The 14,224-nt window shown below is 43.2% G+C and overlaps 1 protein-coding gene across 3 annotated transcripts in view; it reads right to left on the bottom strand.

Annotated features, from left to right (window-relative positions):
- Positions 1-12,399, bottom strand: part of LOC133954955 (membrane-associated guanylate kinase, WW and PDZ domain-containing protein 2-like) — a 69,723-nt gene extending 57,324 nt beyond the window's left edge. For all 3 annotated transcript variants that reach the window (XM_062389560.1, XM_062389559.1, XM_062389561.1), the window contains exon 1: positions 11,901-12,399. In XM_062389560.1, the coding sequence (XP_062245544.1) occupies positions 11,901-12,198 (298 nt within the window). In that variant the 5' untranslated portion in view covers positions 12,199-12,399. The remainder of the gene's footprint in view (positions 1-11,900) is intronic.
- Between the last annotated feature and the right edge of the window lie 1,825 nt (positions 12,400-14,224).

Consider the following 14,224-nt stretch of genomic DNA (forward strand, 5'->3'; position numbering starts at 1 on the left):
TGCACCACAAAAAAACACAACAGATCGAATTTCAGCGACACAAACACACCCCTGTGCTCAGCAAACCGAGGGGCTGTCTGGCCGGTTAAAGGCTAAGATCTGAGCTGCTGGTCGGGGGTGTCAGGGGAGCGCTGAGGTGAAGTGCTGCTGTACCCCAGTGGTTGTCATGGAGAACAAAACTCGCAGTTTCTGATCGATAGCTTTTCCCAACACTCCCACAAGAGGTCACACAGGCCACGGAGAAGTACCAAACTGCAGGGCGAGAGTCTCACACACAGGCCTACAGTAAATAGAGGAAGATTTCTGTCTCTCTCATTCAAATTCTGCTCAACTGTGCATCACACACATTGTTCCCCCGTGGTCATCTCCAGCAAATACCACCAGAGCCTACCACTGAACAAACACACACACATTCACACACACACAGACTATCTTCATCCATTTTATAAAACTCCAACCTCAGTTCATGTTTTATATTACTGCTATTCTCACTGTGTATACATAAATCCCCTGAGGGAGGATGAAGAGTGAATCTAAAAATAAATATAACATTTTCACAGCAGGAGCATGTTTGCATCAAGTTTATGTGTTTATCTGCCATGACAAGACAAAATGTCTGCTCATTAACATGGGGACGATTAAAGCAACAGAGGTCTGATAACAAACTGATATGATGCTGTCATGATCAACGTAAAAAAAAACAAGATTTATTCAAGAAGTAAGAGGAAAAAAAAGGAATAAAGGAATTTCCAGCTGAAAAATTAATGTGTGTAAAAAGAAAGATGGAGGTCTTGTTATTATTATTATTATTATAATTATTTTTTTTTTTTTTATGTTTTTGCATAAAATGAGAGAAAACAACTGTCTGCTGTTTTGTTTGTTTGTTTGTGTGCCTGGCTCCTGCAGACTTGACATTAAGATGCTAACAACATAAACAGGTTAACTTAGTGTAGAAAGATAAAGTCAAAAACCCAACAAACACTTCACACACACCTTGCTGTCACTTCCAATGGAGATGAAGTCATATTTACATTCTTCAAATCAACCTTAATCACCGTAATTCTCCGTTAACTCACGTTTAAACTTATGTTTACAGTTTATAGTATATTTAGTATCTCTTTCTGGCTTGAAAAATACCTTCTGGCATGAAACATTTCTATCTTATTTTTACTGAATTTCTTCAGACCAGTTTCTCTGCAACACTTTTCAACTATTCTGCATTTCCTACTATGCTTTTTGGACTTCACTATATTTCTATAATTTTGTTATTCTTTACCCAATTTCCTGTCTGTTTCTCCTTTGACCCGGCTGATATTTTAGTTTCACACTTTCTTTCTCTCAGCATCTTCCTCCACCTCTCCAGCCTTCCAGGTAAGACCAGCTTTGTCTGCACACTCTGTTCTTGTCTCGCAGTCCCAATTAGATACAGAGGGCCGGTGTGTGTGTGTGAGAGTGAGAGAGAGAGAGAGAGAGAGAGAGAGAGAGAGAGCGGAGTGTTTGCACTCTGCAAAGGTAGTGAGTTTCTACACATGAAGACCATTTAGATGGGGATGAAGTATCTGCTTCCAGTACTCCTAATTGCATTATTACAACAGGCGGCAGGGCCCATTATTAATAGTAAACGACAGACACTCTCTTCTAAAGGTCTTAATATTGATTCCTCAGACTCTTCTTAATGATGATGTTCCTCCATGTCTTCCTCTGCAGAACTGTGATCAAGGCCAGACACACATTTACAACCTCTGAGTCCCTGTAAAGAGAAACAAGCCCACACTACAAATGAGACGTCAGGATTAAAGGAGGGAGGTTATAGGAATTGCCAGTCCTGATATTCCTCATACTGTCCTCCTCCCACAGCGGGTAAACGAATCCCACACCTCCCCTCACCTCAAGTCAGCGCTGATGAGATAAACACAAATGTACACGGGGTGTGTTTGCGTGCATGCAGCGGCTCCTGCTTCAACCGTGGCTTTCTGGAGATGTTTGTCACTCTTGATTGCACTCTCCAGCTCGAGCTCCTCACACTCTATCAGGAAAAACAAGCAGGACGTCGCCTAATGAGAAGCAACAGACTAGAGACTTAAAGAGGCGGAGAGGAAGGTGTTTGTGGGTTGAAACACTTTGTCCGCAGAAGGAATATAAGCAATGATTTAACCCTAACACAATGATTGGGGAGAATATATTGTTGATTCTTCACAATCATATATATACCATATATATATATATATATACCATATATATACCATGGTGCCTCAGAGGGAAAAGAGAGTAATAAGAAACTCATTGGCTCTGGGGGTGCAGCGGTCGATAACCAGAGGGGTTCAAACCAGCAGGGGTTCGTTCAATACCAAAAAATTAATAACTATGACTGTGGCTGAGAGAGGGCCGCCCTCTGAGCATCGTAATGATTCTCCTCTCCAATGCTTCATTTGGCTGTTATGGTCTGATAGTCTAATAAAGTCTGTCTGTAGTGATTAAAGGGACCTTCATGGTGCTAAATCCAAAGCAAAATGAATTGAATTCAGCTCGACTGTACTGACCTGACTGCTCCTTTCTTTTCTCTATTCAAAATGTTAGGGGGAACTATATATGAAAAGGGATATTATATATGTCAGCTGGAGAACTACTTAGAAGTGCTTCATGAAGAGGACCTTTTCCTCTGACTCTCCAACAACACAGTGCCTGTTGCATTATGGATGTCTCCATATATAAATCGCTTCAGATATTATTATTATGACCAGAAAAGGTCACGAGCAGAAATTGGAGCACTTAATATGATCTTGATAGTGTACTTTACCATAATGGTTTGTTCAACTGTATTACACTGTAGTACTTTGTCGCGGCTAATACAGTGAGTCAGCTCCAGAAAGAAAATACACAGTAGATACGATACGTAAACTTTTCATCACAAATGGTCAAACTTTGCCACAGTTACCATGGTGATGCAATTTGGTGAAAACATTTGTCTTATTGTCAACAAGTCAACACTCTCCATTTGACACCAGTTTTAATGGTCACGGACCAGTTCAGATTTCTACACAGCAGCAACTGTTAGATTAAATAAGTAAACAGCTTCATCTAAAGTTCAAACTTTAGGTGCTCTTACAGACACTGGCTGATTAGAAAGCTACTGTCCTCTACTGGTGGGAAGAATCACTACAGTGACGGAATGATGCTTAAAGCAAACACATCATCTGAAAAGGAAGCGGCTTTCTTCTGCAGTATGATAACTTCACGAGTGTAATTCAGATTCAAACACCGAACCACCTATGATGAGGTAAATTCTGTTGGAATCATTATGTCTTCATTTTGAAAACAAAGGTCGATATAAGACATCATCACTTTACATGTGGATGTATGAAAAATGCTTTAATTCAATTTCTTGACAATTCCCTCATGTTTTGTACTTTCAGTTTATACAATACTGTGTGTATGGGATCACTCTAATTCGTGCTATTTAGCTGAGAATTATGTCTGGTAGCAAGCGACCAGCAGCTCCTGTCCACAGATGACTGGTTCATAAACCCATTTTAAACAGAGATCTTGTTATATGGCCTTACAGCATCAGCATCCTGTCCCATCAAACCACCTCTCCGGTGATGTCTAAAACTCCCACTGTAACGTAGTGACTACTTTGTCACCCCATGCTCGACTGACAGGTATCTACTGGTGACACATTGGGCACACATGAGGTTCGTTCATATCCTGAGCCTGCAGTGATGGTTTTCAAGAAAATCATGTAAGCCATTTCTTTCTTTTTTTTATTCTGAGTCACTAGCAGCCACTGCTCCTGACGCCAGGTCTTATAATCCTCATCAGTCAGATCGGAATCCCACAGTGAAGCTATCAGATTAGCGCTGCTGGCTAATCTACGCTGTGTCAATGAGTGAAACCCATGCGCTTCCTTCTGTGCAGCTGCTGTGCCTGACTGAATAAGATATGATTCTGTGAAAGTGTGTGTGTGTGTGGGGGGGGGGGTTGTTGTTTCAGCAGCGACCTCCGTATCACATTCAGAGAGATAGAAACATGCAGGGAATATTATGGAGCTTGTGTATGTGTGTGTGTGTGTGTGTGTGTGTGTGTGTGTGTGTGTGTGTGTGTGTGTGTGTTTGTGTGTGTGTGTGTGCCAGCAGACTGAACAGGCATTCAAGGCCACACACTGAACTGAATGACTTTCACTGGTTGTCGTGATGCGACAGATGTCCAGGCTGCCTCTACCTCTGGATGTGAGAGATGGTGGAATCCTTCGGTGTCCTCACTGAACCCCCGACTCCATCAGAGTGAAAAGACTCCGCAGTAGTACATTTCGATTTTGAAAACCCTTCGGAGACCTTGTCACAAGACTGAACCAATTCTGTGATGTTTAGAATAACAAGCAGGTCATGACACAGGGACAAAAACTGCATGTTTCTTAAACAAAGCAGAAAGAAAATAAATGAGTCTGTGTTAGTTACCTTAAACTATGGGTGCTCCACCAAGTGGGTGGAGGAGAAAATACAAATAAACATGAGAAAAAATGTATAATGAGAAATGTTATCTTCTCGCCAAAAAAAAGGATAATTCCAGTGCTGACAAAACTGTGCTTTTCATATTTGTTGGCTCAGCGCTGACTTATATGATTATGAATATACGTCGAGCAGTGCTGAAAGGTAGTTTCCAAAAGCAATTAGCCAAATGAATATAAAAGGATTTGATTAATAAGAAAAATAACTTATGAATGTTTTATTCTCAGTCAGACAAACTCCTGTACCTACTTGTGTAGAGGATACATTCTCTCATACATCATATCCTCACTGATCAGATATTCCATTGTCGGTGCTGATATTTTGGAAAACCACTTAGAATCCTGATCTTTTTACCCAGCGCTGTTATTAGGCCAAAGTGTCCACTTCAATCACATCCTGATCACAAAAGGGCATTGAGACGAATCCCAGCACCACAGCCTGAACAGCCAACTGCGTCTGACACTTCACGTGATTATGACCGATGAATGATGACGTTTTTTTAAATACTGGCTGACTGGACCTGGTCACATGGAAAATGGGTGGAAATGTGGTGAGAATTATAAGTAACATTAAGAAAAGACATGCCGATATCGAGCCTCGACCAATCGTGAGCTGTCAATCATGACATGTCACCGAATTATCATAGCATCAAGGAACTAATTACAACCAAACGTAAAACCTTTGGAAAACTGTTGAACAAACAGTGTGAGAACAACTAACTAAAATAAGATATACCATCTGAACAAAAAAAATTTTTTGTTTGGTTCATCTCAAATCCACCCACATGAAAGAGTTGATGACACGTACTGCAGCCATCCACCAGAGGGCGATCCAGATCATTTGGCTTCCCTTTTTAGGAGCCGTCATGTCATCCATCTTTATGAAGTCTATGGTCCACACCAGCACAGGCCTGAGCTGGTCTAATCAGAAAACTTGACACAGAGTGGACTGAGGCTTTAAGTAAAACTGCTTTGACAAAACCTCCTGTCAGTCGTGTCTTACAAACACAAACACATCTTCTAAACACATTTCACAAAAACATGAGGCCACACTGTCCCAGATCGTCTCATGCAGAGTGTCCATGCTGAGGAGAATTACATTGACCTAATTCACGTAACCAGTGGACCAGTTTAGATATTTGGTCATTGGAAGGCTGAGCTGGAGTTTGATCCTCTGAGCAGAGCTGCAGCAGCTTCTGGCCTCAATAAAATCACCCTCTGACAGAACTCATCTCTTGGTGAGTTATTAATACCAACGGAGCAACATGTCAGGCCTTGATTCTTCAAGCTTGTCATCAACAAAGCGACGAGAGGGCAGAAGGAGGTTTCCTCCGCTCCATCTGTCCCTCCATACTGTGCTCACATTAGGAGAACTGGCAGGAATCGTACAGGCAAGTCAGAAAAGTTCTTTCACCTCTCTCACTGAAAATAATGCGTCAGTACTCCTGACTTGTGCACTGGACACCACTCTCACCAGCTCCCTCCAAGCCGTATCTCACACCATTGTGCCAGCAATCACACAAATTAAACTAGAGCGGCACTCAGTAGAGCTCATACCTCCGCCAAGGCCCAGCAGTCCCATTAAATTCAATCAAGCTGCTCCAAGTTTCATACACTCAGAGATATCAGTTCCCTAAATATGCCTGATTGATTTTTTTCCTCAAGATCCATGAATTATTCCCTGGGAAAATGTTGAAAATCACCTCAGCTCACAATGTTAAAGAAAGAGAAAAAGACTAGTGGACCCGGTCCAGAGCCACAATGACATTAAATGGGCACTTCCTTGGCCGACACCACATCCTTCCATTAAATTCTGTAATAATCTATCGAGTAGTTTTTGCTTAATCTTGTTTACAAGCAAACCATCAAACGGACGGGGGGAAAGCATAACTTCCTTTGGCAGAGGGATTAAACATGTTACAGCTCCAGAAGGAGAGGGGGCATCGATAATATCCTTTTGAAAAAGAGACATTCAGTCCCTTTCATCTTTGGGTTTGAATTCATATTTTGATACTAAACCATTTTGTGGTTATAGATGAAAATTCCCCCTAAAAATAAGATTTCTAAATTAACTGGGTCGTAAATGTGGCCCCATTGCCATTGAAACTTCCAAATGTGCTGAATGAGAATGGAAAACTGTCAGCAACTTGGAGAACTGTGCATCAAATGGACTGTCAGAGAGTTAGAGTTATGGAGAGAAGTTTATATTTCGTATCAACTATAGGGAAACATACTGTACAGGAAAACTGCTGAGTTCCTGTTCCCAGTAATGGTGGGGGGGCCCTGACCTGGCCTGTATAAGCTGCTGCACAGTGTGACGGAGGCTGGTTGTGCTCCACTTAGATGTTAAAGGGCATTTTAACATTTTTAAACTCATGTTGCTTTCCCTCAGTAAGGACCACATATTGTTCTCATAAAGCCGGGTGACAGGTCCTGGGGTCTTCCTCCCCCACAATCCTCCCTGAGAGGTAAAAAACACAATTTGTAATGTAGAAAATCGAATTTAACAAAAGGCAATATCAGCAGCGATGTGTTTGTGGTTCTAAACTGTATTTCTCCTCCAGAGCTGATACATCCTGGTGGAGGATATAGCGTTTCTCCTGTTTATTGTTATGTGATCCAGCACAATGTTTCTAGATTGAACCTTAATTTGAACGGACGGGAAAAATAAAACCCTAAAAATAGCTGACATTAATATTATTTATATCACTGCATTTGCTCCACAGCTATTTATGACAAAGTAAATTCATGCTAATTAAGGCGACTTAAAACTAACATTTCTTTGTCTCCCAAAGTGTGTCTTCTCACACCCTTTACCATAATCGAAAAAACTCCACCTCCCTTTTCACATCTCTTACCCGTCACACACACAAACACACACACACACACACTCACACACACACATGCATGCTTACACTCACACACACACATTCACACTTCTGTCCTCTCCATACTGTGCTGACACCTCTAGGCTCGCTTTTATAAACCTGCCACGCCGAGCCGAGCAGCTGTTTGTGTTTGCACCTCGCTCCTGCTTGATGCTGCTGAGGAGATGAACACGGATGCGAGATGAGAGATGCTTAGCACTTGAAATATGTACAGAGCCAAAACCAGCATTCAAAATAAAATCTACAGCAATATGTTCTTGTAAATTACAAACGCATTTGGAAGAATTCTTATAATTTAAGTTGAAAAACAATCATTTGAATGGCATGATTGAAAGGCACTAACAACATTATGATGGCCATAAGGCCTGTATTGCAGCGATATTTATATAATTTTATAACTGTTTCTCAATCTGTGTGCTTAACCAGATTTGTAAGTGTGTAAAAGAATGTGCTGAGATTCAAAGGCACCTGCAAATGAGATTTCTAGATGTGTAGACAAATCTATAAATGGGTGCATAGATCTGAATAAAACATAGGGTATTAAAACCAATGAGTGTATGTGCTCAGTTACATTTCACACGATGAAAGGACCTGTAGCGCCTTCCAGAGGGCAGCAGTGTGAAAAGATGGTGACCTGGGTGCAATGAAGATGTTTGTGGCGGAAACAACAGGTACCGTAAGTGGAATGAGTCGATCACTAGTTTTATGAATTAGGTGATTTTTAACTGTGAGTCTCCAAATTTTCTAAAATTTCCTCTGTGAAAAAAAGAGTTTGACAGCTCCAGAAAATATGTGAGCGCCTGACAGTAGATGTTGCAGAGTTTAACTTACATATTACTCCTTCCTTCTGGCTGCTGTCCACTGTACAACCAGTAATCCTCCCCCACCACTCACTCAGGCACATACAGTAATATATGTGCAACATCTCTTTGTAACAATGGAGTTTTCACACCATTGCCCAGAGACTGTGTGCAATATTATTCATGTAAACAATGTGCGATATTGCACGTTGTGTAAATACTCACATTATTCACTTGATATCTACTCTCGCCTTTATCCTGCTGCTGCAGCTACGATGCAAATTCCCCCCCCCCCCTGTGGGATTTATAAAGTTCATCTTATCTTATATAACAGTCGTTTTTCTATTCTGTAGTGAAGATGGGTAACCTGCCATTAGTTGAGATAAGGTTTCACCATGACAGAGAAGTGAGACACTTGAAACAGTCAGATCCCCCCCCCCACGTATTCGTATTGAAATGAAATGGAAGGAATGTTTCTCAAATTCAATGAGATACTTTTATCTTATTTAACAAGAGACGTCAATACGTCACAAGCTTTTCACTTTATTAACTTATTTGCAGTTTTATATTTCTTACCTTTCTTACGTTTATAATGGGGGTCTATGGGAACAGTTAGGGTGAGAATCTCCGGCTAGCTGCCTAAGAGAGAATGAAGTGGACCAGCCCAGGGGAGTGTGCTAAAATTTTGAATTTTTCTAAAGTGGATTCTCAGTGATTTTTTGTAGAACACATGTGCAAATTAAATTTGTGTGCGTGAATCTTTTGTATTTTTTTGGGGGTTTAAAAATTCACCCTTTTTACATGCAACAGATGTGCTAAACAACTGCAGGCTGTGAATTAATTTGGAAACATCATTTTACAAGCTTGAAATATTAACACGCATTATTTATGTAGTTTCTTATTTTTATTCAAGACCGTGGTCTTTCATTTCACTGTTTCTCCATGTCACATTCGGATGTTGTAAAGCTTCCCCTCAAAACCCTGCCTCTCTGAAATAGTAACTGCTCACATGCATATTTGCTCCGCTCCTATGTGTAGAAGAGAGAACTGTAGTGAGAGTAAAGGTCAGGGTCAGAACAGAGACGGGCCGTGACCTCGCTCTGGAGGCCCGTCAGGCCTCTCTGTCACTGCCCTAGTCCCCCCGGGACGGATGAGGGGGTTTCTACATCCTACCTGACTGAAAATAGCTTGTTAAAACGAGTAGGTCTGAGCATGTTCGCATGGGCAGTCAGACATGCCTGTGCACCCAGACAGGACATCCATCTCTGCTTTGTCTGCGCGGGGCCTCTGAGCCGAGCGACTGGACCGCTCCTAGACGATTTCTCAGCGGGCTGCCGGTGTGTCTGCGTCTGTCTGGAAGCGCACTCCCATAGACACACTCCTTTCTCCAATGGATGGTATTCAAATAGTAATATGACAGCCAACAGAGAGAAACCGAGGGGGTGAGAAGAAAATATATACATACAGAAGGGGACAACAAGCTGTACAGACTCAAACAGCAGCGTGTCAAGGGCATTTTGACTGGAGAACAGGCTGAGCTGGGGTAGTTAAATAAACAGACTCATGTATAAATGGATAAGAGAGGGAGGAAGAGAATTGAACTGTGAGATACATGCACATTAGCATTTAGCCCCTCACACATCACAAGACTCGTCCTCTGTCAGCAGCTCCGACTCAATAATCAATCACATTAACACAACCCACGAAAACACTGAGCTGGATGGGCGAAGGCAAATCCGAAATAACAAGTCCGAAAATAACAAAAACGCTTTGATTCTGTTGCTTCACTGATGTCCCAGAAACACTGTAATGTTCATTTCATGGCTCAGGATCCAGCCCCCCCCCCCTCCTTCTTTCAGCCACTTATTGGGACTTAAACTGAGCCTCGGAGGGTGTGAGGCTGATAAACATCTCCTCCGCTGCTCCTTCAATCCAATGTTCTAGTCTCACATAGAGCCTGTCTGCTTTTACACTGGCTGACAGAAGCAGGTCACTCAGTCAACAGTGTTGCCATGAATCCACTGCTACGCTCAACAACATTACAACAAGCCCACAGCTCCAGAGGCCACAACAATTATACAACACACGATCAGAGCATCGGCCGACAGCGACAAAACCCTCAGAGGCTTATCAAACCGTGACTTTGTGTGTGTGTGTGTGTGTGTGTGTGTCTGTCCTTTAGTTTTATATTTCAAAACTTTGATTTTCAACCTTTTATGTTGTTTCTATTAATGTTATTGTAATTTTATCCAATTTATCAGTTTAATGTTTATGTATTTTATTATATGTCCAATGTTTATCTTTCCACTTTCCGCATAGTTTTGTGGTTACAACTTCCATCATGTTTTTTTTAGATAAAATTTCGTTTGGTTGTGTGTGTCGGTGGGTGTGTGTGTGTGTCTGTGTGTGTGTTTGTGTGTGTGTGTGTCTTTCTAAAGTTCTTAGAGCCAATTTTGGTTCAAAGCCATCATTGCGCAGGATAAACTCAAGCGGGCTATTTGAGGATTAAGATTCATTGTTAAAGGGCTAGTTCACCGAAAAATGACTATTCTACCACTATGATGGAGTGGTGGGTGAAGTGTTGAGTCCACAAAACATTGAAGTGTCCGCAAGGGCACGTGAGGGGTTCACGTTCTCATTGCTATGTCCTCTAGCATCGCTACTTCCGGTAGGGAACTTTTAGGCTAAAAACAGAGTAAATGACGTCGTATCATGTCGAATATTTTATGTCGGGACTTGCAGACACTAGGAAGACACCACAGGAGCAGTAAGTTGTGGGGAACAAGGGGTCACTTTGGCTGGAACACTGTTAACCTCCAAAAGGGTTGTGTGGACTCAAACATGTCACCCACCGCTCCATCAACATAGTGCTGAAGGAATTTTAGTTTTTTGGTGAACTATCCCTTTAAGGTTAGGGAAAAGGTTTTAGTAGAATCACAAACCTGTGTGTGTGTGTGTGTGTGTGTGTTTGTGTGTGTGTGTGTGTGTGTGTGCGTGTGCGTGTGTGTGCGTGTGTGTGTGTGTTAAATCCACACATGCTGACTACAGTATGGATCGATATGAAAGCACGACCAACAGTAATCAGGCTCCACGACACGATATTTCCATCCGTGCGTAATTATACCGTAATAACACGTGTACAGCACAGCAAAAGTCTAGACTGTCAGCCGACACACGCACAGTGTCTGTGTGTGTGTCTTTGTGTGTGTGTGTGTGTGTGTCTGTCTGCAGCTCAGACTCTACGCTACAGCAGCGGAGAGAAAAAACATCTGATCCACGGCGCAGGCCTGTTTTTGGTGAGACGAGGAGCTCGAACCAAAACAAGGAGAGAACCGCAGGCTGTGGCATCGCGCCCGGGCGGACACACCCCCTCCAGGCAGTGGCATCGAACCAGTGGCACTGTGGTAAACAAACGGCGGCGGCGGTCTAATCATTATCGTCAGGGATCCTGGTGGACTGGACCCGTCATTACGGCTCGTTATTACAACCCAGCAGCAGCAGCACCACACGGGCCTACACACAGCTCTGCGCTTTGTTCCACCAGAACACACGACTTGTGCCTTTACTGACAGACGAGTGCACGGATGACATCTTGATCACACCAGCCCCACACACACACACTCACACACACACAGACACACTCACAGTTACACACACTCACTCCTCCCCGCCTCCCTCGTGCGCTCCCGGTCCCCCTCCTGGTCTCACCTTGTTTGACACACTTGAAGCGGACCGGGTCCTTGCAGTGCTTGATCACCGCCGTCACGTCCCGGGTGGTGAGCCCGGCCACCGGCATGTCGTTGACCTCCAGCAGCAGCTCGTCCTGGGCCAGCTTGCCGCTCTGGATCTGCCCCTTCCCCTGCTTCACCTCGCCGAAGTGGGGGAACTGGCCGATTTCCGCGCCCCCCTTCAGCTCGAACCCCAGCTCCCCGTCCTTCCCCCGCGTCACCACCGCTTCGTGGACTTTGTTGGTCCAGTGGTTCTTCTTCTTGAGGCTCTTCGACATGGTTAGGGCGAGTTGATCTCCACGGGCTAGCCCATACAAACGCCTCCTACCATTTCATCTCGTCCCAGCCTTTGTTGGCGACCGACCGGCTGCAGCTTCACGGCGCCCGTGGCTCCATCACCATCGGCGGCGCACGCCAGGCGCAGAGTCCGCTCGGCGAGCCGCGCGGTCGGACGGACGGAGGGCTGCGGTACGGCGCGGCGGCGGCGGGCGGGCGGGTGGAATGATTATTACTCTGTCAGACACACAGACGCAGGAGACAGATACTGGCGGATGACCCGGATGTGAAGCCTGAAGGAGGGGAGAGATGAATGGTTCTGGTTCGGCGTTAAAGGATGGAGAGGAGGGGAAATAACAGGAGGCGCTTCACTCCCACTACACTGCCAGGGGCGCTTCCTCAGGCTGACTGTGATCACACACACACACACACACATACGCGCAATGGCATGTACGATCAGGCTGGGAGGGACCTCGGTTTACACTGTATATAAACTGAACCTGTATATGATCTTCTGCTGCAAACATGTTGGAGAAATGAAATAGCTTTGCTTGACTTTGTAACCACATGGCCCCAGTTTGTGGTTATTACTGTAAATTATTGACACGATTGTTTAATAACACTCCATGAGCCACTTAAAGCACATGAACTGCAATGGTATAATGGCCTGAAGGCAACACCAGTGTCCAGGAGACATCTTGTAGAATTTATAACCAACTATAATTATTCCAGCTTGTATTGTGATTACAAGCTGCACCCTACTAATTGTGAGTTTAAGAATAATAAATCAGCTTTATATGTCACTTCCATTATACACTTACAGCACACATGAGAGTGAAATGTCATACTACAAACTTATGAAGAAATATTAAGACACAATATACGTGTAACATAAAAAAAGAAAGAATATATCAGCATTCATCGAAGGAGAACTTTATCAAATATGTCACAAAACAATATATCTGTTTAATAGTTTATGTTGGGGATATGTCTTGGTTTTGTAGGTTTAGACTAAACGTCTTGGATAAGGTTGGGAGGAGGGGCTCTCAATCCACTATCTCACTTTAAAATTTTGACAAAGAACAAATGGACAGCAGGGAGAGATAGTTTCCTCGGGTTGTTGTGTGAACAGATATAAAAATGTTTAGGGCAACATGAGCAAGTCCTGGGTTCAACTCCCCACTGAGACAGTCCACTGCATGTGTTTCCAACCCATTTCTGTCAATCTTCACCATCTCTATTGAATACTAACACAAAGTGCCCCAAAGAAGTACTTCAACAATATGACCTCTTGAAGTTGGTCACTGTTACATAATTGCCCTGATGACATAAATCCAAATCCAACAGGGAATGACAAATCCCTTTGTCGTCATGACTTTTTCATGAGTGCATGGCTTTCCAAAGTGGGTGAAGTAAAGTTTCATTCAATATTAAACAGAAAAGTCACGAGCCGCTCTTCTCGATCCACTGTGGATGACGGTCCCTCTAACTGCCACTCGCAGTGTGTGTGTGTGGTTGTGTGTATTTTCAGGACATGCAATGTGTTTTTGTAATGTGAGTACCCTCCCTACAAAACAACATTACTGTACACATCCCCTTGTGCATTTGCAACCAGTAAATAATCCATGAAAAGCACTGGACTCACTTTGACTGTCACTTTACTTTACTTCAGTGTCTTGGCATGTAGGTCACATGTATTCTGGTCACAGCGAGTGCTCTTGACATCTTTTCTAAGCCGATGATGATGCAAACTAGATGATTTATCAAAGACTAACCACCACAGTGGAGAAACAGCACTGACATAATCCAGAAAACTGCCTGGATTAGGAGATAATATACTCAGAGGGGGAATTAATCTGTGCTTTGCCTTATATGTGCCTCTGCTGGTGGATGTGAGAACTGCAAAAGGCCTGTAGTCTGCACCAAAATACACTGTATAGTTCAGAGATTTGGAAACACACGTTATAGTAAATTCATAGTCCAGCAGAATCTGAGTCAAAGTCCCAACTGCTGTGTGATTTAAAACAG

Source organism: Platichthys flesus, chromosome 6 (assembly GCF_949316205.1).
Source record: "Platichthys flesus chromosome 6, fPlaFle2.1, whole genome shotgun sequence".
Taxonomy (NCBI): domain Eukaryota; kingdom Metazoa; phylum Chordata; class Actinopteri; order Pleuronectiformes; family Pleuronectidae; genus Platichthys; species Platichthys flesus.